This window comes from Phasianus colchicus, chromosome 3 (assembly GCF_987193195.1).
Source record: "Phasianus colchicus chromosome 3, bPhaCol1.hap1.1, whole genome shotgun sequence".
Lineage (NCBI taxonomy): Eukaryota > Metazoa > Chordata > Aves > Galliformes > Phasianidae > Phasianus > Phasianus colchicus.
In genome coordinates this window covers 49,311,628-49,336,048 of record NC_143438.1, presented here as the reverse complement: position 1 = coordinate 49,336,048, position 24,421 = coordinate 49,311,628, and the positions used below count along the sequence as shown (strand labels likewise).

The following is a 24,421-nucleotide window of genomic DNA, read 5'->3' as shown; positions in this document are numbered from 1 at the left end:
GCCGGCGGGCTGAGGGTGGTAATGAGCGGGGGGTCGGATCCGCCCGTGGCTGTGCTGGGTGGATGAGGGGCGAGTCGACGCGGGGGTTGTGTGGAGCCAGCGAGCTTTGGGAGTTGCTGTGAAGGGTTGCGGGCTTGCTGGGGAGGTCTGGAAGCCTCTGGGTCTTCTCTTCCTCCGTCGGTTGAGGGTGACCAGGTGAGGAGGATGACGTTGGGATTCCTCCTCACAGAAAGCTCTGCCGCCCTCATATGGCCGCTGCCCCTCCTCTGACCCCCAGCGGGCGCTGATGTAAGCTTGGAGGGAGTTCTTTTGTGGAGCTCTTTACACACGCACACATATACATGTGTATATTTTTACCTTTTCTTTCTTTCCTCAGTTGCTGCAGCGTTTACCCCTTCTTCACGACCCTCCTCACAGGCAAACAGCAAATTGATGTGAGGGTTTCCACAGGATCCACTAGGTTTTTCCTTTGGGTGAAAGGAATTAAGACCTCTCCTAACGTGTCTTTCCTTTTGCAGAGCAAATAACCTTCTTCTTCTTCTTCTTTTTTTTTTTTTTTCGTTTTTGGATAGCGATTTTAGTTAGCAGCAGCATTCACTCAAGCAGCGACTGCAGTTACTTGTTTCTAGAGCAATGCTCTTGACTTTCCCAGCCTAAGCCCAACAGCTTTGGGGTTTTTGCTCCCTGCCCCTCAACACCTGTATTAGCTGTAATGTGAACCCACCCATGAAGCTGGCAGCAATAACCACAGCGTTTTGCAAGTTGTCTTCAGCCTAGTTTTGCACATTGTTCCAAACAATGGATAAATGAGAATGTACACCTGCAAAAATAGATCCATACCAGCTCCAAAGAGCCAAGTACTGGACTGAAAATTCACACGTGATATTTTCACCCCCCCCTTTGCAGGAAGAACAATTTCTTTATTGTGCTTAAATAAATTTAGGTAGAGACAAAGGCTATTGCCTACAGCCTGGCCTTTCTCCTGCCAGCTAGGGCAGTGCTACAGCTCAGCTGCTCTTGTGAAAATTGAAGTATCGCTCTTTTTTTTTTTTTTCCTCCTCACTAAAATACAAAAGAATGGGACCACAAACTATTTTTAGAACCAACCCCTTTTCCCAGTCAAGAAAAACATCTTTTTTCCTGTGAATCAAGTAGCAGTATTTCTGTACATTTCCTATGGGAATAGCTGCCACCACCTAGGGAAATATTCTGTACCTAACCCATCTTGGAAGGGTGCTTTTTGAAAAGTGAGGAATCTGTAATGCTGGGAGCCTTCTGAAATCTGCCAGGTACTAATCAGGTGCTTTGGCTGATTCCCAGCCCCTCTGGACAAAGCTTGGTACTCAGGTGGTTTAAATAGAACGTGCCTTCTGTTACACTGCACATCTACTAAAGAGCATCTCCAAGGCTTTCGGGAAGTCAGCATAGAGGGTGTGGGGAACCACATGCTCTCCCATGCATTTATTGCTCATCTGTGAAACTTGGCCTCCCATATCAAGCAGCCTCATAAAAAGTAAGTTGCAGCTTGCAGTTTAGTGTTTCAGCTGTGTGTAGGGCACTGCATTGCAGATAACTATATAGGAGTAATTCTTTTTTTTTAATTATTTATTTTTATCTCCCATGCAGGATTTTGTGGGCAGGGAGTGGTTTATATTTTGATTTCCCTTAGCCATGTACAATCAGTTTGGCCAGGAAGCAACGAATCCTGTGGGTTCTCTGAGAATCAGGGATAGGGGAGGCAAACTCCTACCTCTGAGTACTATTTCTGTAGGGCAGTGACAAGCCAAGTCCTTTGTGAAACACCTGCTTCTTTTCCAAAGCTAGACCCTATTTCCTCACCCCCCTGGCTGAGTAATAGTGTAGCGGATCTGTGTGCTCTCTACAGGTTTTTTGTTCTACAGGGCTCTTGCCCTCAGGAGCAAGAATTCTTTGAGGTCTTCCTTCTAGCACCCAGACTGTGCTCAGGCAAGGCAATGATCATGTTTTCTGTTATGTATGCTTTTGTAACTCTTCGATAGATAGCTATTAATTTTGAAACACCAGTGGTGAATATTTAAATCAAGTCTCCAGAAACATGGCTCTAAATCTGTGCAAGAACTTGGCAGAACAGTTCTGTATTTCAGCTGCTCTGGTAGAAAAGTAACGCATTTAAACATCACTAATGAAGCAGTATGACACCTGCAGTTTGCATGTAAGAGTGTAGCAACAACAGTCTTGCCATATTGTTATGGACTGCATTAGAACTGCATTTTTTGGAAGAACTTGATTAGAAACCTGCAGGGCTGTAAGTCTGCCAAGTAACAGCAGATGAGGTCTTGTGATGGGTTACCGTTAGTTTTATTCAGATGCAGGATGTGGTACTGCTGATTCAGCCTACCAAGAATGGTCTGGGGAGCACAGAAATAAACAGTGTGACACACGTTACTTCTACTGGCTGATCTAAGTAGGTATGTACTTCCCAATATCAACACTATAGACATCTTTGTTGTTATATACATATATTTTAATCTCCGACAGCATGGCATCATCGGTGTGATAGGCGCACACAAGAATTTCAGCCAGTAATTTCAGGAGAGGTTCAACCAGTGACCAGCTTTCCGCTTACCCCACAGCTCAATGCAGTTCATCATTGGATAATCTATGTTACTGTTATCTCTCTTATATAAAGAGATTGAGCAAACTGGTTTGTAATCACTGAAAGACAATACAGTAAGTTAACGATGGGGAGCAAGAACTGTACTGTAAGTAAATTAATTGGTCTAAATTCTCCAAGATCTTTACTCTGTTTTTCTTAGCACTTGTTAAAGAGATAAAAGGCAAAGTAGCTACAGTTTTTGCACTCTATAGGAGATGAAAATGTAGTATTTTTATAGTGCCTTTGCAGGACAATGTTGTCATATTTCAATATAGTCTGTACCTTTGGATACTAAATTGCTCTTCCAAGCTTCTGACCTGTCTTTGTGCTTCTGACAGTCGTCATCTTTATAGAATCCTTGAGTTAATAACTTTTTCAGCAGTATTTTTCCTCCATAAGTCTAACTGGAATTTAACACTACTATAAATTCCATGAGTCACAGAGAATGGCAAAAATGGTAGTAAGAGGGAATCAATTATTAAAGAAAGCATAAAGATTTATCTACAGCATCAGAGAGAAGGAGTTAGAAACAAGAAATATGCTAATATTTTTTTGAGTTTCATTTGTTCACTCTATAAATTAAGTCCCACTTGTCTCAAGGCCCTTCTTCACTGTGTCTGGTTGAGGCAATCCAACCCCTTGCTGCTTGCTCAGAGTGCCCTAAATCTGATTTGCTGGGTCTCTTTTTGCCCATTTTGTTCCAAAATTCTACATCTATCCTGGAATACCTCAGTAAGCCTGATTCGATTTACACTTCTTAAGATGGAGATAAAATTTCAGCACTGAATTTGGAATATTTGATCACGAGCAATTAAGCTAGAGTCACTGTTCATTTAAGTAAAGGGAAGTAAAATCTTTCAGGATTGCATTAGCATTTCTCCTGCATTGCAGAAAGCCTGACTGTACATGCATATAAAGTATAGAAAATACTCGTGAAAATCTGAAGACTTCTCCCACATTTTTTCAGTTTCTAATACAAACCTGCAGAGACAGCTGCTGTAATTTTGAATTCCTTTGGAAGGTGTGCCATTCCAGTTAAATATCAGGTGCATCCCCACTGCTAATTATGCAGGGGTGTAGGAATCAAGGATGTAGCTCTCTATTCTGCACGCTGTTGGAAGGACTGCTCTCTGTGTCAGTGACTCAAGCTGGTGAATACGCAAAAGTGAGCATCCTCTCTTTTTGAATATATTGTATTTTGTAAGGAAAACAATATCAAAGTTTTCTTAAGTACATTTCTAAGGAAATGTAATTTTCAAGCAGCTAAAGCCACTTGTTCTTGTGCTTTGTGCCTCAGACGGTAGCGGTGGGTCTCAATAATGAAGGTTTCTCCCTATTGTGTCTTATCGCTTCAATATTAATGAGTAGTGAGCTCTACATCTGTTATCATCACGCATTTTCCACACAGAACAGCAACTGAGCAATACTACAAAGCTAAGCTAATCTTCAGAGCTTTCTCTTCATATTTTCCTATTAACATCTATTGTCATTTTAAGGGATAAACCCTGCCTAAGGACATGCATTGAAATGACTATCTCTTCTGTCAATAAATAGGGACCATGCATACATCTCCTGGTAAAATGAAACACACTTCACGAGCCTCTTCATCCACATTATTCCAGGGGTACTGAAATTGGGTCTCTTGACTCTTTCCTCTGATTAAAGAGTGTTATAATAGTAGCTGTTAGAAGAATTTCTGCCTGTGGCAGAGGATTTTAATCCAGTATCTACTGCTTCTTCCTCTCATAAACTTTCAGTTTTTCTTACTTATTTTTCATAGGCAACCCTTCCTTTATTGAGAGCTACCATTGGAAAGCAACCGATCCCTCTGTCCTGCTCTCTTGAACATTCGTTTGTGGCTTCTCTTTTTTGTTTCGTCAGAATATGCAGTCTGTGGCAGTTTTGCACAGAGAAGTCATGGGGATGGCTGGGTCAGAGGACATAAAGTTCCTGTAAAGTCTAAAAGGAAAGTGAAACGTGAGATGGAGCAAGTAAGAACAATTTCTAACCATTATTAGCTGGTGCTGCTGTTCAGTTTTTGCTGTTTAGTTGGTGATGATAGTTAATATTTTGATTATATTTGATAACGTTTCTTTTTATCCACACATATAGTTGCTCTAGACCCAATATATAATCAGTCACATAATGAGATGAAATCATGTGCGGTCACAGAGTTATTTTTACTCAAGCATATGAAGGTGTGTACTTCTTGCTATATAAAATATGCTAAGTGGCAGGTCGTTTCGGTGTGTTGCTTATTTTATCCTGCAGAATTTTTCTAATCACCAAGCATATGCACACAGTTCCAAAGAAAACAAAGGAATGCAGAAGTATTAAATACTTACAGCTGCTCTGCTGAGGCAGCAGCCACATGCTGGCCTGTTGTATGAGAATTAATTGGGAAAGCTTCTACACAAAATAATCATCATCCGACTCGAATTCTAAGAGCCAATTTAGGATGTCTTACTTTTGGAGAAACAACGTCTTACAGGCTTCAGAGCTATATTTGATTGCAAAAATATCTGCTCATTCTGGCACTCCAGAGAGAGTGAAATACAAAGAATAAAGTGATAATCAGAAATCAGCTAATTCTTGTCCAGTCCTTTCTTGGGAGTCAGAATGAGTTCATGTAGGTCATAACAGACAAATCTTTCTCTAAATGTCCTTAAAGTACTTTTGCTATTGAGAGTCTGCAAATTAGATTTCCCTCTTGTTCTTCCTCCAGTGAGTATTGAAAACAATTGATCGTATCTTTGCTACAGAAGAGGGATAAGAGCAAATGAAAACTAGTGAGCTCAGTGACTTGGTGTATGAGAGGGTGAGGTAGGCTGCCCATACTGGGATAAAACGTTATTTGTTTGTATTATCAAACCCTTGGTTTGATACTGTGGAAAGTTGGTTGGGTTCCTATGAGCATTTCTTGTTTTAGAACAAATAACAAACTCATTCACCCTGATCTTTTGCAAGCAGGACATAAATCTTAAACATCTAATCCTTTTTGCTGATCTGCTTTGGAGGTTCTCTCCAGTCTTCCTGCATTTCTTGTTTGTGCGTGAAGCCATTTCAAAGTTCTGACATATTTGAAAAGGAGTTATCTCAATATATTCCCTTGTATGTGTGTATATACACTACACTATATGTGTAGTGCTCACAAACAAGTCATTTGCCCAGTGACTAAGGATGGGCCTTTGTGCTTTCAAATTTACGTTAAAAAATGAGTAGTCATCAAGGCCACAGATAGCCTGTAGCAAATGTAGCAGCCTTGGTAAGTGCCCTTTGTGCTGGTATTCCTCTTAGTTTAGAAATCAGAAATCCTTGTTGAGTGTATTTTTAAGTATTTAGAATGAAATAATGTCTTGCTAAGGCATATTTTCCTTTTACTAGTTTCACAGTAAATATTTTTTTCAAAGGTGTCAAGCTGCTTGATGCATAATGCAATTTGAAATGTGTAAATGTTACTTGTCGACAACATTCTTACGTTTCTACTTTTGTTTGGAACTTTTGGCATTACATGCACTTTATATTTAGCATCTTAACATTTTCCACTTGCTTATTCCTCTGTCCTTCACTGCAAAAGTAGAATGGCCTCTGTTGGGTTACAGAGGTGTTATTGTGGTCATGTTAGACTTCAGGGTTGTTTTTCAGTTTTGAAATCTGCAGTCCCTTTAATTCACCTTTCTGAGAGCAGGGAATATTTGGTTAAAAATCCTAGTGAGGAAAAATCAGTAGACCCCATTGACAACAGCTTTATTATGACACAAAACACAGATTTATGTGGGCAGGTTGTTATTTATGCATAGATACATCATCCAGGTCTTTTTATTGAAAGGTAGCCAGGTAGTCACAACTGCCATGACCAGTTCTTGAGGTAAAACGAAAACATGAAGGAGAGACCAGCTGCCACTTGGCTGTGAAAGGCACCTGGAGCTCAGCTTGTGAGGAAGAAGAAGGCATGTGAAGGAGCTGAGGTAGAACTTTGAATCTCCTGGCATTACAGAAAATTGCAAAGTGTGGATTCCTGTGCAGATGTCCTTCTTCAGTTGCATTTTCAGTTTCTTTTTGCTGTAGGTTTTGTAGGTTCCTCTTCAAGATCACACAAACCATGGCCACCTGAAAGTTACCTTGTGTCACTTTCAACAAGAAAACCTTGCTCTTTCATCAAGTCGTTCTTAAGTTCTCTGTGAATCGGTTCTCATATCTATTGTAATGTACAATAACTTTGTACCTGTCTGTGCTTCAGTACTGGTGCCATAAGATTCAGCAGTTTACAACCACCTCAGACAAAAGCATCTTGACTTTCTATAACTGGAACAGACCACGCAGATTACATTCATTTCAGCAGCTCTGCCAGCAGTGTATATGCCTACAAAGATGGTGAGCTTCTTCCCCTGCATATGTGCTCTGTTAGCTACTGATATCTTTGTCCCTGATTATTTCAGTTCCTTATGTTTTCGGAGTTTAATCCTGTCTCCTGGAACACAGTGCTCTGTTCTTTACAAAACTCTTCTCTGAGGCTTGCACACATAGAGATGGCAACTGGCTTTTAAAAGAGGCAGTATGATCTACAGCATGTATCATAAGACAGAAAAAAAGCCAGAAGAGCATATTGAGAGACAGATGCTACCCCAGATATCAGAATTTTTATTTCTGGATAGTAACTTCTCATCTGCAAAACCTGGGCTTTGGTCTGAACACTTTTGCTTCTCTCAAGAACACATGACTAGTTGTACCATTAATTAGAGGATGCAAAAAAGTCATCTATTTGTATAAACTTACAGCAAAGAGATCATCTTCTATTAAGTATGTATTCAAACAGTATGTCTATTTATATACACTCAGGCTGCAGCATTCTCTGGAGAAGACAGCTTGGGTAGATGTGTGCTCACATCATTTTTATTCTAGTAGTTTTTCTATCATAAATATTTGATTGAATTCATACAACGTTCTTTCCATTTTGATGTGTAAAACTATAAAGCAGACATTGAAGTATGTATTTGTTGTTTGAAGATATTATTTTTGGCACCTGGCATTTAATGTGAAATAGAATTTAAGAATCTAGAAGCTGATGTTTGACTGGCTAGATTGTGAGTTCCAAAAGGAAATTAAGCAGAACCAAGTGTTATCTCTTGATACTTAATGAAATCAGCAGGAGCGTACCATTGACTAAGGTTCTGTTCTCTAAAATAAAGTGATTTCTCCCTTGTTTACCATTAGGTTTTCCCATTCTTCCACTTCTGGAAACACAGGCTGTTTGTTTGGAACACACTCTCTGTCCCATCTGGTTTGTAACATGTTCCTATTTGGGCATTTGTCAGTCGAGGGAAGTATGTGAGTTAACAAACATTTCTGTGAGTTAAACATTCCTCTGAACGACGCCTATCAGAATGTGGGTATCAGAAGTGGCAGATAGAGCATGTGCTCAGCAAGAGAAACGCTGCATTGCAGATTAAAGGAAATGGCAACGTCAAGACTCTGTGTTCATCTAATGGTAATCACAACAGGGACTTGCAAATCTTAACATGCTACCAAGTTCTAATGAAAATAACAGCAGAATCAGCAGAATGACAAACGTAATACCCTCCTTTGATTATTATTTTTTTAAGTGTATTTGGATTTTGAAAGCATTCCTGCCCTTAAACAGCACAGTGCCTTTTAAAGCCACATATCAAGTGACTTGTTCTGTACTGACTCACTATTTATTCTTCTACCAACAGTGTTTTGTGAAGCTGAGAGCTACCAACCATGTAAGTACCTTAAGCTGTGTTGCGTAATTTTAGCTATTATGAGTTATGCACAGCAATAAGCAGAGTAATACAGTGACAAAAGCTATGCTTTTACAGGCCATTTTTTCCTGTTTTCCCCTTCAAGACATAGCACAATCATCTTTTATTTTTTTTCAGTACACTCTCCCTTTTTTCATTCCATTAGCATTTTTCTCAAATGCTTCCAGAAAACATTCCCCTTTTTATCCTTCCATTCCTTTCATTTATTAACTCTTTCACTTACCTATTTTTAGAGGGTTGTAAGCACATGGAAATATATATTCTATCTCACATCTATTTTACATGCCTTTCACGTAGGGTTCAGCCTACATTTTCTCCTTGGGTTCTCAAGCTTCAAATCATATAAAGCACACAAAGCAGTTCATATGTACTACTTTCCTTGGTGTAAGGTGGAATTTGAGAAGATACGCATGAACTCATCTCTTTGTCTGGCTCATCACAAAACCAGTACAGTCAATAGAGATTTCTTTCAGTGCTAGCACCAAGACACTGAAAAATAAGAAGGTAGAGAAATGCTGGCAGACCTACTGCCATGGATCCAAGCACCAAATTATCATGATGAACTGCAGCATCATAATACAGAGATGCCAGGAGCTGGCTGCACTTTATCTGGGTACCTCAATACTAGAAAGGATCAGCAACAAACGCATTTACAATGACATATCTTCCCTATAATTGGAAGTAGAAGATAATTCTTTCTGGCTTGTTCTTTTCTTCACTGTGGCCTGCTGACAAAACTGTACAGAGGCTTGGCAGTACAGCTAGGCAGTACAGCAATGCAATTATTAGGCCTGTAGTCAAGTGCTGCATCCATCTTCAGGGAATTTATTCAGTGAGCTTCTTGCTGCTCCAGATGGATCCTTGGGAGCTTGAAGCTGGATTTGTTGCTGCCATGTCCTCGTATGTTCAAGATGGTGATGGGTGCACGTTTTGGAGTGGACTAACTAACTCCCCTCCACAGATGATAGAAGGACAACTTAGAGTAGATACCCAATTTTTATGTAAATAGAATTGTGAGATGAGTAACCGTACTACTCTGAAAACATTATGGGTCTTACTGAATTCAAGCAGATGTTGTATCACAAGTCCCAGCTGAGCAGTGTCATATCCACACAAGCCCTTGTCTAGCCTTTCCATTTGTTTAAAATCAAGAAGGTTCACATATCTTGGAACTTTCTGTGGATCCCAGATAAAAAAATGAGTTAACTGATGCTAATAGTAAAACTCTTAACATTTTTGTCTGGATTTGGTGGTGGAATGTGCTCTCATAAGCATAGCTATGCCTGAATTGCAGGTGCATGTAACAGTGCTTGTTGGTGCCAGCCAGGCTGGTTTTATGTATTGCTGTTACAGGACATTCACAAAAGCCCCGCATTAGAGTTCCCCACTGAAACATAGGCAGCTTCATTTAATCTATATGAGAAGAAAAATGTTTTTTCCAGCGAGGTCCTAATATGTTTCTGAAGCTGCAGTTATACTTTCAAACTACTGCCTGACGCCACATGGAATAATCACCGTAATCCAGACTGTGATACAGTTCCATTGAGTCTAACCATTGCACAGGGCACAGTGGTCCCCTCGATTACATCCCAGTCCTTTTCTCTCCAACTCGTGATTGCCTTTGTTAGAGCCTATCCTGTTAGTATGTTCTATTTTAGTATACAGATAAATTAAAAGATGTAAAGCCAGAGGCTATAATTCAGGAATAGATGACGCAGTTTTTGGTTTTCACCAAACTAGAATTTAGTTGTGCTTTGTAAATGACCCTAAATGCTATCTCTTGGTTGTAGCCCTGAGCACTTTCTGTTCTGCCTGTCTAGAGAATGTGACTCTATTACATGAGAAATGAGGGCACTTGGTCTAGGCTACCATGTGCTGCCCACAACTCCATTGCCAGAGGGTTCTCTGGTAAGACAGACATAGTGCTTATACAATGGGATAATTTTAAAATGACTTTCATAGGTCTGGAGTGGAAGTGCCAGGGTCAATGTAAGTTTCTTCGTAGCTGAAAGGAGGAGGAGAGAACCCCGCTTTTGCCAAGGGCATCTGCTGAGATTCTCAAGCACAGAAGATATAATGGTGGGAAGTGAGCAGTTGAAAGGTACAACTGGGAACAAAACCAGCTCAGCTGGGAGGCAGGCAGAGGCATTTGCATTTGGGCTGCTTGTATCACATCTTACACAGAGAGCAGTTTCTGCTAGAAATTCGTATATCAGAGGACGTTCATGCTAGTCAAAGCTGTATTGCAGGGTTTAAACTCAACCGTGTAGCTGTCTACACAAACGGAAAGGAGGACAATACTCTGCCTTGCACAGTGCTCAAGGGGCGCTCCGAGGGAGATGGCAGGAAAGGCACGAAGGGGTGTGAGAAACTATGACTAATTGCTGTTTGCAGCTGTGGATGGACACGTGTTTAATTATCTGCTACATGTATGCATATTTCATTTGCAGTCACTAGAGCCCAGATGTTCCCTGGCATAATACAAAGTATGACAAACAAAAGGAAAAGGTTCGGAGAGCCAACTAAGAGGGGCTAGGAGGGGCAGCTTCATGCTGTATTCCTTCCTACTGTATGCTAGGCCTGTCCTGACATTTTTCTGACTTCCAAGTGCAGATTTGTACATCCGTAGAGAGAGATGAAGCCTGAGAACAGCCACTGCCAGCAGCTCCCAGCCCAAGCCAGCAGCAGGGGGCTGAGGTGGGCTGAATGGAGTTGAGCACCCAGCAGTAACTTGGAAGGGAGCAGAGGCTGGGCTCCTGGCTGCCTCCACACAGCCTGCGACTGTCCAGCAGAGCAGCACTTCTCTGTGTTCCTGGCTTGCTTTTCTCCTCAAGGCATTTCCCTTGGTAGGGGTACCTCCTCTCCTAGCAGTCTTAAGGCTCATCTTTCCTTCTTTGCCTTTCTTTCTTCTTCATCACAAGTCTTTTTCCACTGTCTAGGCTTGCATCTGTTCTTACTGCTTTTTTTTTTTCCTACTGCTAAGAAGTCAGTATTTTATCACAGAAATAAAATTGAACATTCTTTTAACTCTTTGTAGGAAAACGCTTTTTGTAAGATCTACACGTTGCATTCCCAACACTCAGAAACAGGAGTCCAGACAAACAGGACTACTGCCTTCTTCTGACAGCCCTTATCAGGTAACAATAAAGCAATGCTGATTTATACTGATCCTGCACCTGGCCTTTGTTCTGCTTCAAGGCATTCAACCTTTCTTTGAAAGGTTTAACTTATTCACTCCCATTTAATTAAATAACAGCTATGATCATTAGTGTTTTTGTAGTGTCTGTTTTGAATTAAATTTGTTCTGAGTGTATGTATCATGTTGATTCATTTTATCTTTCACGATAAATGCAGTATACAGAGATTTAACAATCACATCTTTCTTTTGTGCACAGAGGTAACAAAATTCCCAGAAAGACTTTTTTTTTAAGCCTGACAAAGGCACAGTGGGACCAGTGCAGCTTCTTCAGGTGTGAAGGATCAGAGAAGAGCCTGAGGACAGGTAGGGTCAGAGGAATGGGCTCATGGCTGTCACTTTGGGACACCCCTGCAGTCCCACCCTCATCCCAAAACCTGTCATTCACAGTTTATTTCTTTGGCCTCCCTACTTCCATCCCTAATGCTGCTGTGAACACCATTTGTATTGGTGAAAAGTTTACATTCATGCGTATTTATGGAGAAAAGGGTTATGTCAGGTTTTCTGCAGCCTCTGTCTTGCCAGTTATTGCATAATCAATTTAATCTGCAATAAAAATTCTCTATAAAGCTTGGCAATAAATTTGAGTGCAGTTTTATAAACTGTACATAGAGCCTTATGCATGTTTTAATAAGGTGTATGAGCCAAAGTCCTGTGCAGTGGTTACATCTTTCCATTAAGGCACTGAACTTTGGATCATGCCTACACGTTTTTTTGGAGAATTGCCCAGAGCGCCTTTAGCTTCTTCTCTACTTCAGTTTCTCTGTCTCCAGGGGTATGCCATTACCTTTGATTTAACTGAATATAGCAAAGAGAAAGATAGAACTTTCTTGCATACTTGTCACCTTGCTCTGAGCTAAGTTCTATTCCTGGGAAGCTTTGCCTTAGCTACAGGAATTGGTGATAGAGAATACAGCTAACCCTCCAGGTATATAGTATCCAGAAAGCAATTCCCATTGGGAAGTAATCAGAAGGGGCTAGGAATAAGATTTGTGGCAAGTGTCATTACTTCACAAGGTAAATCCTCTATACAAAGAAGTATCTTATACTGATAGAACTTGGCTCAGAACCACAGAAGGGCTGAGTTTGGAATGGACCCCTTGAGGTCATCTGGTCTATTGACTGCTCAAGCCAAGTCACCCACAGCCAGCTGCCCACAACCATGTTCAGAATAACATAATAGTTATGCTATTAACACAGTGTTAATTGCAACTGTGTCTGCAAGAGCTGGACACAGAGCCATTTATTTTAGTATACTTTAAAACTGCTCTTTGTTATCAATTCAGGACTGAACAATTAGATCTGAAAAGTTTTTTCCAGGCTTAAATTCTAATAGTGACAGCTGCCTTCCCTATTAATTTATGAAGAACTAAGATCCTCATGCATGCAATTATTCATTCTTAGCAGCACACAGTTCTGTGACAGGAATCTTTGGCATAGGCTCATGCACAATTGAGAAACCCATTGCTGTTCCAAGTTAAATATAACTGAACAGAGACAAAAGCTCATGGATGCCAACTGTCTTTTCATCCCATGTAATAATGCTCAATTTTTATCAACAAGAAGGTGATAACCTAACAAAGAAGCTACACCTCACAGAATGCTTCGCATTCAGAACCACCTGTAAGAAAATACAGTAGTTGGCTGACTGCAAAGTAGCAGTAGATGGGTGTTAAAAAAAATATTTTGCATGCTACCAGTTGCAAAACAGGAGAGAGAGCATGGTATGAAAACAGGTCAGAACTTGATTTCATTGCTACAGAGGGTCCCAAAAAGTGACAGAGAAATCAAAATTCATTGGTTATTCTGCTTTCAGCTCTTTATACTCAGAGGATGCTTCAGTGCAATTCTGGCAGCTTCTTGCTGTTTTGGGATGTCTGGGCCAGCTGCGCAGAGGAGGTTTATGCTTACATCTTGAAATCTTAATGTCCCAAGTGCAGCTATACCGTACTATTATGGCACTACCCCCTGTAACATAAAGCATTTCCTTTTGCCAGGGACATCCATTTGGTGTATTTTTGGAACACGAAACAAAGATAAATATACAGAAGACTGGACATCATCTTTACATCACTGGAGAAAGATGCTGAAGTTGTTTAAATGAGGAAACCACAAAGAAAATGGTAAGAGGCAAAAAAGCATGGCCTGAGCTCATTTACAAAGTCACAGTGCATTTACAGATTTCTTAGTGAGACCACATTTTTCAGGCTACACCGCTGTTTTATGAGGAGAAAAAAGGAAATAGAGGGGGTGGAAAAAACAACAAACCAACCAATAAGTAATTCACCAGGGACTCCAGAAGAGGCAAAGCTCCAAGAAGGAGCCCTTCCTAACAAGCGGTTGCAAAAGCAGAGTGAGTAACTCACACTGCTTCCTACTGAAGTAAAAGCATGGGGGCTCTGCATCTGCAAGAAAGCTCCACAGCAGCAGCATAGTATTCAAGCAGTCTCCAAAGATGTTTCACTGGGATACTTTTGTTTGTTAGAGTCAGAAGTAATAATATCATTAATAAGTAGTGAGTGAATTATATTTCCCTTGTATTTACACACTTTTTTTTTCCTACAGTAACCATATGTTTCTTTTGAGAATGCCCTGTGACCTACTTCATTTTGTTTGCCTGCAACTCCCACTGTTAGCTCTGCTAACTTCTTTCAGCTCCCATTATCTTTTGGCTGCGTTTTATAGTTGTAATAGATGGGAACTCACTGACTTGGTGTCATCCACCTCAGGTAACGTGCTCCCATTGAATCTAATCTAAATTAATGGAGAAGAACCCTTTGCTCTTGATACTTACACAGATAAGAGAGGCAATAGCAAAACCAATGCCATTTAGTCTAGAGAAGCAATCTGCCCACTTTATGTAATAGATGTCCCATTCAAATAGTCATCATGTCAACCTAAACACAGTGCTAATGTGCCCAATTATTCAGCTATGTACTTGCAGTGCATTGAGCACTGTGTTTCATATTTCCCCATAAAGCTTCTCAAAACCTTCCTCAAAAGCTTGAATTGAAAGAGGAACAAACAGACACTGGAATATAAGTTTTTTTGTTATTATTTTTAAGGTGAACAACAGAAACAAAATTCAGTCTGTAATACCGCTGCACCCTTGAATACAGGTGATGAGTAATAATGCAGGCTTAGAAAGGATGGCCAAGACTGAGAGCTTTAGCAATTTAAAATATTAGCATTACTTAGAGGCTCAAATTGCAAATAGTAAAGATGATTAAAGAATAAGAAAGGAGAGGAAAAGACCCTTGTGGGATTTATTTACTTTTATTATAATAGAGTTATTGATAGATTCAGGGGACCATCTGAAGTGGTATAGTCAAAAGAGGTAAATAATACATGGAAGTAAATAGCAAATGCCAACACTCAAATGATGAAAGCCTTGGAAATACTATTTATAAGAATAAAAATTACATGACAGAAGGTCTATCCAAGGCTCACTTTGCTTTTTTATTCACTTAACGTTCCATTTTAGTACAACATTTGGTCACTTCTGGTCTGCAGTGCATTGGGGAAACTGTTTATTCTAACAGAGATCTTTCCTGGTGAAACTGGAACAAAAGATGTCTTCTCAACTGAAATTTCATGCACCATTAATTACTTGAAATACTACTTAATTCAATCTCTTATTTTTCAAAAGATATTTCACGTGTAAGTGAACTCAGGATATTCTGAGCACGGATCAGGAAATGCATGAAATACAGCTCAGTGTGCATGTGGATTTCTTGAGAATTCTTCATGAGACTGACCTAAATGGGACAACTTCCCTCGTGTAAAAATTATCCGCTGACTCTTCTGAGTCATTTTTTTTCTACTAAGAGTTCATCAGCCTGATACACAGCTGGCCATGTTCAGGTACAAAGCTCAGATCTCTGGCTGGCCTTTAGTGATTGTGCCAACAACTTATGACAGCCCAACTCTTCGGAAACAATACAACTGAAGCAATCATGGAGGAGAGAAAACAAACCACCCTGAAAACTGGGGGCTTTCCAACTTTGTTGTTATGTATTAGGATTGTATTGAGCTGATACTTGCTAGTTACTACACCATAGATTTACTGAGGTCTTCTTACATTTTTAATTTATTCTATCAGCATTAAAACTAGTTCTGACAAAATAAAATCAAATGGAAGGGAATTGAAATCCAGGCCTGGCTCCAAGTTGTGATGCAAACATCTTTGCTGTATTCACTTCTTCTGTGTGGAGAAGAGAAAAGGCTTTTTTTTTTTTTTTTTGTGAATTATCAGTTCCAGGCAAGGCCAGCAAATAAAATGAAAATTTCCTCACTTTTGGTCATCTAAATATTTTTCAATGTACTTCAAAGGGAGGCGGTTACTTCAAAGGCATCAAGTATAGAATCAAGTATAGAGAAAAATCGGTTGTTGCTCTCTGATGAGATGATTTCCAAATCCAACTCCTCCAGGCAGTTGGGTATTCCTTTTCCACATGGCAGGCTGCCACAGAGGAGAAGGGGTTCTGCAGCGTCTCCAGACAGAAGGGGTCTCCCCTCATGTGCCACTCCTCTGCTTGCTTAAAGATCTCAACCCCACTCGCTTTCACCCCATCCCATTCCTGCAGAGTAGCTCTGCAGCTAAGAACCCTCTGCACCATGGAGTTGCTGTAGAAGAGAAGGACTGCAGGACTTTGCGTGAACAGCTTTCTGACAGCCATCCCACTCCAAAGATCTGTAGCTACAAGTACAAGGACAGAGAAAGGAGAAGCCCTGTCAAGTTTATTTGGGCCAAATCTGTATTTAGAAAAATAGAAACTGGGTTCCTCCACTCCACTACGGATCATGATCAGGTGCAAAGATGTGAATGTCAAAGAACACAGTCTGGCTGTTTTCATCCTGCAATTCACACTTGAGAACTGCAGCATGTGCAAATACTGCTCATAATCTAACTTGCCTTCATTTAATCAGAAAGAAAATCGATCGAGGAAACTTTTGGCTAAGAAGCTTACAAGAAAAAATTCTCTGAGGTTTTTAGATGACACAATTCTAAGAAGCAATGATGACAGACTCCTGCTTGTCCAGGCAAACGAGATCCTTAAAGCTACAGAATTACTTGTATAAAGCAAGCTGGATTTAGGTGTCTGAAAAAAGGACAAGAAATACTGGATTAAAATAACGAGGCAAGAAAATGGGTGGCTTTAAGAACATACTGCTTTTATTTGGTTCCAGAAGTTCTAGTATTTCAACAAACTCTCAGAGTTTCACTCCTTAAAGTGCTTCAAACTCCATTTATATTATTATTTTTTAACATTAATGTACATTTCTGTATAAAAATTCTGTTCATCAATCCAATATTTTTATAAATTTTTTTACATCAGCGGATCATATTTGCTCTCAAGATTAGCATTAAGGCAAATTCCTGAAATTAAGACACTGGAATTCCACACAACTATATGCTGTTGTGGATGAGAGCAGAATTTGACCCAGCAGGGTATATACAATTCCTTTTTCTGCATGTTTTCACAGACACAATGAATTACCCCAGGAATCAATGACATTTAATAGGGACTTTATCAAAGCCAATACTTCAAATTTGCTTTGGCGCAATCCACATCCAAAGGATTCATTTTCTTACCAACTACTCTGTGACACAGCAAGCAGCAAAAGGGGAACCCACAAGATACGAATTCACACAGTACTTCAGCAGACCCAACCTGATGCGTGTACGAGCAAAGTTACGTGGCCGGGCACCCACGCAAACTCACAGCTCCATGAACCTCTGAAATTCTCTTGGTGGAGACAGGTTTGCCATTGATGCTAATATTCCAAAGACAGCCAAAAAACGGATCTTTGACTGGAAGCCATTGTGAGTCCAAGTTTGCTACAACGAGGTAGAAGGATAAAGTCAATAAAACAAGAAGGATTTTAAAGATGAACTAAAATGAAGCTCTCAAAAGAGGAAGAACAATATGAATGCATGAATGGACTGAATGCATGAACAGAACTTTCGTTTCAGAAAGGAAGAAAAACCAGTAGATACATTAAAAAACAAACCAGCAATAATTTACCTGGAATTTTGCCGAAGTAGAGAGGCTGATGCACATATTCAGGAGAGAAAGGTGGATGTCCAATGGTGTAGTTACTCTCTGTGCCTACTTCTAGCTGCACAGTGTTCATCTTCTGAGAGACTGCAAAGGAACAAGTAAATGAGAGCTCTTTCTCAACTCTATTGAAGAACCAACCAGCTAGGACACTATTTTAAACCAGCATGAAAAGTCTTAAAATTTAACTTGTAGGAAAAATAGATTTCATTTCAATTCAAAGTCAGATTGACATTTGTAGGTACTCTGGGGCTAAACACAACCAAAAAAAGCCCTCTTATATAAAGTCTTGAATTGACACAAAACACTTACATTGTTCTTAAGAGCGCTTTAAGAATAAGCAGAGAAGAAATGATCAACTAAAATCTGTGGCTGCAATGCTCTGTGCCCACCCTTCTTTCCAAATTTCAGAATAACTGGTGTGATACAACATACCTGCGATTGTATGCCACTGTCCATTAGTCAGAGATTGCTGAGGTGTGACTGATGTCTGGAATTCTCCAGCTCTACCATTTCCAGCAGCAATGACCTGTAAAACAGTTTTGGGTTAAGTTACCACAAAGAAAGGAACAGAAAAATACAGTAATTTAAGTAATTTATTGAACTTGTGGAGGGCTAGGCTTCACCTAGTTTAAGAGTCAGTCATTGTATACCTAATCCAGAAACTTTCCGAGCAGAATCTCAAGAACGAATATTTTACAAGTTTTAAAAGCAAAAATACATCTTATTTAATGCTTTTAATGGTTTTGAAATAATCTTTCTGCATCAAAGTCTTTTCTTCTACACCTACTTTTCCATTTCCAAAGCAGTCACCTACACACTTCACATCTCCAGAGAGAATCACTGCAGTATATTTCTCTGGCCCTTCACATAATTTGGTCTACTTATAATTCACTCAGGGAGCTTGCAGCCTGATTATTTATTATGACATCTCCAACAAGAATCTGCTTGTGTTTTCTCACATCTTTCTCCTTATTCCCTGTAAGCAGGCTATTTATCATTAACATCATCTTCTCTTTTGGTAATGGCCAAGTAGCTGATATGCTGAAATCCATTTTCTACCAGGTTCCTCTGATGGTGTTCCATTGACCTGTTATTACTTCCTATTGCATCCTGTCCATGCTAACAGCCAGCATGAATCTGAGTTACTGCTGAAAAAAGTGTCTGATCTCATCCTCAAGTGCCTCCCAGCTGTTGGTGCCCCTGCTTCTATGTGCTTTTGTGTTCTGTTGAGCAGAGACATCTTTTTATTTGAGGCTTCTACAGAACCAAGCACAACCAACAGTTTTGCGGTCCAAAATTCAGATTCTGAGGCTATCACATTACAAAAAAAAAGCCAAAAATAAAACAAAAAATCAACACTAATGACACACCTGTCAACTAGAGAAGTAACTTGCAAGCAAATCTAGGAGACATGGGTAGTTTTTGCATAGGGTATTATCCCTCTAGATTATACAATATCAAGAAAAGCCTGAGAAAATGAAGACTGTGCCCTACTGCTGACATGTGAAGAAAACACATGCAAGCTAGTGTGCACACAACGGAATCTGGTAGTGTAGGCATAGAGACAGGCTAAATGCTTAATTTTCTATGCAGTGATAGTGAACTCTAAGGAAGTTGTACAGTGTTAAACCTGGAGACAAACGTAATACATAAGCCCAGAGTTCAAGGTCAGAACTCCTCCCTCCTGAATGAGGGTAATACAGCTGTAATGGGATTGCAGCCTGTTCTTACCTTTCCTTCTTTCATGTAAATAGTCAAGTAATTTCCTGGCTTGGTTCCAGAATGGAGGAGTACACCTGTTGAACTCCTTGGACGAATGGCAAATACAATCCGAAAATCTAAGCCCATTTGCAAATTACCTGTGGAGAGTTAAAGAGTGGTTAGAGGAATAACTGGAAATCATCATAAAAATACATACAGAAAACATCCTTCTACACTCATACATACACATTTAAGGTATATATCATAATCTCTACATAACTTACCAACAGCAAAGTATCCTCCTTCCTTAAAGAAATGAATCCCCATCTCCATGGGAGCATCCAGGCAGGGAAGCACATCCTTTTTTTGCTGAGGTGCGTTCATGACTTTTCCATTCATCTTAAAATTCCTCAGGCAACCCTTGAAACTCTTCATTGGTATATTCTGAAACCATGTTTCAAAACGTGAATACCAAAGCACGATGGCCATCTTTTTAGTAAGACTATCCATTAGATCTTTTGTATTGTTGGACTGTAGACAGCCACTTGTCATTAAGGGTACCTAAACCCGCTCTCTGATGCAGTGAAAAGAGATCTGGCAATTAAAAGTGCTTTAAATATTACAGTAAGAACTGAATTTGAGTTGATGTAACTCCTGCTTGCAGCACAGATATTTCCTAATGATGTTTCAACACAATGGGAGTTGTGAGATCTCAAGTACACCGTTTCCTAAGAGGCTGTTTATTTTAGTTTGTCTTAATTGTCTAATTTTTAAAGTAAAAGGAACAATACACATTTCACATTAATATTCAGGTGTTCAGTCAGTGCCTGGAAATGTCTACTAAAGCTTTTCAACATGGAAATCCTTCATATTAACACTTGTGCATGTAATCAGTACAGCTTGGGGAGTGTGTAGAGGTGCCTGCATCAGCTCTTTACCTGTCTTTTCAGCAATGGTGGCCCTCCCAGGTAGACTGGTGGCTTAATGTCAGTGGTGGAATCTCTTGCTAATCTTCCTAATCTTCCATGCTGAGCCCTCAGACCATCAACAACCAGGAGGACATTCTCCCCATCTCTGCCACATACCACCTTTTAAGGGTGCAAAAATAATAGAATGAGAAACCCCAATGCCAGTGAAAACCATTAAAGCTAGTGTACCAAACAGCAACTGAAAAACTGTGCTTTTAAAAAGTGAATCATATACAGTATAAATGGAATATTTTCAGGATAGTCTGAAACTAGCAAAAGTAGAAATAGAAGAGGATAAATAAGATATTTCAATTGAATATCAGGATGATATAAAAACCAGGAGCATCTTCCAAGTCAACCATTCAAACTGTCAGAGATTCGGATTCTGGTCATCTTGCTGGACTTGCAAATGGAGTCACTCCACACTCACTCTGTGCATGACTGAAATCAGAATTCTGCCTGAGCTAGGCACCTCACTGTATTCTGCATCTTAGTGATCCGTTTGGGAGATGTTGAAATATTTAAACTGAAAATAATGCTGTGACCGTCAGTCTCTGCAAATTCTCTCCTAACAGAGACCTGTCAATCACATGAGCTTTGAGGCAAATGAACTAACTTCAGATCACCACAAGGGATGCTTTCAGTTTTTTCTTCCCTGCCTCTGCCTAATAACTTAGAAATTCAGACTGTGCCTACTACACACTAGTCATGGTTTAACATAGTTTCTGTGTCATACTACTTACAGTATGCCATTGTCCATCATTGTATTTAACACTAGTTTTGATTTTGATTCGTCTTCTTCCAGAACCAAATGAAAAGACAAAACGTCCTTTTGAAATGTGGAGAGCCGTGTAAGAGTTCTCAGATTTTCCCTCCATAAAAATTATTAATCCTCTTGATGATCGAGTACGTATATCCACAGAAAAATGTAACCTGTAGTGGAAAGTAAGCATACTCAAACATATGTCTATTTTGTCAGGTGCTGTATTCTCACAAGAAAAGCACCAGTGAAACTCCATTTGTGAAATGCAGAAGATATTTTGGGTGGAATCACAGCATTGCCCACCTTCTGAATGTGAATTAAAGTTGGCTTATTCAGGCTTAGAACTTGAGATCAATATGCAACATAGCTGCCCACCATATCCAAGCCAATCTACATAGTTTGGGGAAGTATGGAAAAAGACAGTTTCCTGAACCTTTAGAATCACTATTCTGTTGTGCCGAAAGATGTTTACAGGACTAAGAATCCTGGCTTTCAGCACTTACAGATTCAAGCAGCTTTGAAGATTCAAGTACTGGGAGGTGAAGAGATAATATTTGTATTACCTGTCCATAGGTGCAGATGAAGAAAACGTGTAGGATATAAAACTGTTGGGGGTGTTTCCAAGGAGATACACCTCACTGTTGACATTTAACTGAGTTAGTATAGTGTAGTTTTTCTGGTCATGCTGCACATTAGAATATGTCAAATGATCAAAGTATTTTTCATCCTGGGAGACAGAATCAAAACATTTACTATGGGTGAGCATAAAATAATAAATTTGATCTACACAAGAATTTCCACCTGAGGCAGTCAGTGCCCTTCTCTAAATGACAGAGAAGCTATTCTCATTCTTGAGCAAGTATAGATTTTGTGTGGAACTTCAACACAAAGAGAATCTGATTCAGAAGTGAGATGGAAGACAAACAGTAATATCAGGCTCTATAAATCATGGCTGTGCAGACAAAGCCTCAGCATCAACATAGAGTGAAGATGACATAAAAACAGACATACCTTGAGCATCTTAAACCTGAGTGGATTTTTGAATTCTTTCAGCAGCATTGGTTCAAGGTTCTCATACTGGTGGCAAGCTCCAAGGGATACATCAGTTTTTGCAGTAAAATTCATGAGATTTTGAACCTCAGGGAGCTGACCTGTCCTAGAGTGATGAAAGCGATAAGCTCTGTGACACAGTATACCTTTTCTCTTATGTAATCAACTACATACTGTAAAACTGTGTTTTGTACATAATGGATTTCCCAGTGTTAAAATACCAATTTTGATCTTTTGATGAAAAATTTACATTCAACACTGCAAAAAGTATTCACATTTGTTCTACTTCTGCCCATTTCCTTTTAGGCTTAAAAACAAAACAAAAAAATAATCCAAATTATGATGCTTCCTTCTCATCTCTTCTAAACACAGTCTTATGTACTAAAAGATATCTACTTAAACAGAAATGAGCATTAATAAAAGCAGTCTTGATTTCTGGATCAGACAATGCAATTTTTCTCGTTAGTATGCGCATAGCCAGGCAGATCAAGGAAAAAAAGGGAAACACAGTAATTTACCCCCCTGTGCAAATTAGACATTGTAATGAGAGCTGTCAAAGCATAAGGCCCATCACAACTTAATAAGCAGTTCTGATATTAAATCAGGAAGACTGTCAACACCAATTTCCTTTGTGGATAAAGAATATTATTAAATAATACCATCATTTCATAGGTCACACGGAGCATCTTTAATGATTAAATTACAAAACACTTTACAATTGAGAAAATGCAGTGAAACTCCTTGCCCGTCATTTTCTGTGAGAAGAGTGGTAGAGCTGGGAGCAGAACCTGAACTTGTTTCAGACAAAAATTCCATTACATCTGAACAACAGATTTAATTACAAGTTAATACTGTCTGGATTAGAAAATACTGTGGGGCAGAGAGTTAAATATTCATGAAAGTTTCATACATGTAGAAGAAAAGCAATTTAGAAAAAAGCATCTTTAATGTGATTTTAAAAAGAAAACAAGACAAAAAAGTATGGAACTGAAAGTCTATCAGGCCAAATACCTTTCTATAAAAACATTTGAGATGCAACCTTCAAAATCATCTCCACCAAATCTTATAGGCTGAATGAACGTCTGTGACCTCAGAAAGTCAAATGATTTTGAATCAAGATCATCATCAACCAGCAGTTTTACTCTGAAAAAAACAGCAAAGAAAAAACGAGCATGAAATATAAAGAAATATAAAGAAATACATTCATGAATTTGAATGAAATATATACTTAAAAAAGAAACATTTGACTGACGTGTTTTCTCATTACACTGTAAATACACTAGAGCTTCATTTGTTTACTTTTGGGATTCTTTCCATAAAAACTTATACTGAATTTAACTGATGTGAAATTACTGTGCCTTTTGGTAATAGATATTGAGCGAGGGCTGTCTTTAGTCCTTCAGTCCTACAATGAAATCCTGTTCCAAATGAAATTCTTGAAAACTCTCACTGACAGCCACAGGATAAGATTTTGTTCCTTGTATCAAAACGGCACACTTAACACATTAGCAGCAGCAAGTACAGATAATGTTGAAAGTTATAATTATCCAAAGTTACAATTATTCAAAACGTTCCTCTGTAATGAGCACTTATTTCATTTTATGTGTGGCACAGAAATCAGTGAGGCTTAGGAGCTCTCCTGTAAATTGATTTTTCTGATATCGATGAAATAGATCACGACTGAAAAAAACAGACAATATTAGCTTCTTCTCTGGACCTTTAGCCTGGACCTACATTAGATGCACCTCTAACATAGTGATATATATAAAGGCTATGGGGAAGTGGAAGAGCTTCGAAGCTCCAGTTTAACAAGTAGACAAAACTCAATAAACAAGACATTCATATTTATGTCAGCTGAAACATCACAGGTACTTAAATGCACACCCAATGTCCAAAAATCTCCTTTTGCTTCATTATTTTAGCATGCTCTGCTCCTGTATACCCAAATTACAAGTCAGACAACGTTTTAATCTTTCTCCAACTACAATATAAAACACTCAGATAAAGGACTGGACTTACATGTCAGCTTTTCTTGTTACTGTCACATAATGCATTGACCCATCTTCATACTCCTTCTTCACTTTCATCTCATTCTCTCCTATCTTTGCATTTACAAAGCCAGGGCTCAGATAGATGGTAAGAATATTAGGCTAAAAAAGAATTGCACAAAATAATCCTTAAATGCAGATGCTTTTAGTTCTCAATTATATCATCATTAATAAAGTTCTTTGTGGTCTCTTGTGGAAGAGAAATTTTCTTA

General features: G+C 39.2%; 1 protein-coding gene and 1 long non-coding RNA gene across 7 annotated transcripts in view; one reads left to right on the top strand and one right to left on the bottom strand.

Moving 5' to 3' along the window:
- The first annotated feature begins 5 nt into the window (after positions 1–5).
- Positions 6–15,753, top strand: LOC116242151 (uncharacterized). Of its 5 annotated transcripts, none has more exons than XR_016465138.1 (7): positions 6–4,626; positions 8,350–8,379; positions 10,381–11,264; positions 11,456–11,555; positions 11,814–11,920; positions 13,612–13,737; positions 14,180–15,753. It is a non-coding gene; the product is annotated as an uncharacterized LOC116242151 (long non-coding RNA). The 5 variants fall into 5 exon arrangements; XR_016465137.1 differs by having other exon boundaries at positions 6–8,379; positions 10,381–10,519; positions 11,032–11,264; XR_016465139.1 differs by having other exon boundaries at positions 6–8,379; positions 10,381–10,519.
- A 130-nt stretch (positions 15,754–15,883) lies between these two features.
- LAMA3 (laminin subunit alpha 3) overlaps positions 15,884–24,421 on the bottom strand; it is a 115,517-nt gene continuing 106,979 nt past the window's right edge. For both annotated transcript variants that reach the window (XM_090137471.1, XM_090137472.1), the window contains exons 68-78: positions 24,181–24,311; positions 23,173–23,304; positions 22,123–22,267; positions 21,675–21,838; positions 21,092–21,281; positions 20,319–20,468; positions 19,665–19,824; positions 19,411–19,538; positions 18,112–18,205; positions 17,644–17,763; positions 15,884–17,456 (exon numbers count right to left, since the gene is read on the bottom strand). In XM_090137471.1, the coding sequence (XP_089993597.1) occupies positions 17,311–17,456; positions 17,644–17,763; positions 18,112–18,205; positions 19,411–19,538; positions 19,665–19,824; positions 20,319–20,468; positions 21,092–21,281; positions 21,675–21,838; positions 22,123–22,267; positions 23,173–23,304; positions 24,181–24,311 (1,560 nt within the window). In that variant the 3' untranslated portion in view covers positions 15,884–17,310. The remainder of the gene's footprint in view (positions 17,457–17,643; positions 17,764–18,111; positions 18,206–19,410; positions 19,539–19,664; positions 19,825–20,318; positions 20,469–21,091; positions 21,282–21,674; positions 21,839–22,122; positions 22,268–23,172; positions 23,305–24,180; positions 24,312–24,421) is intronic.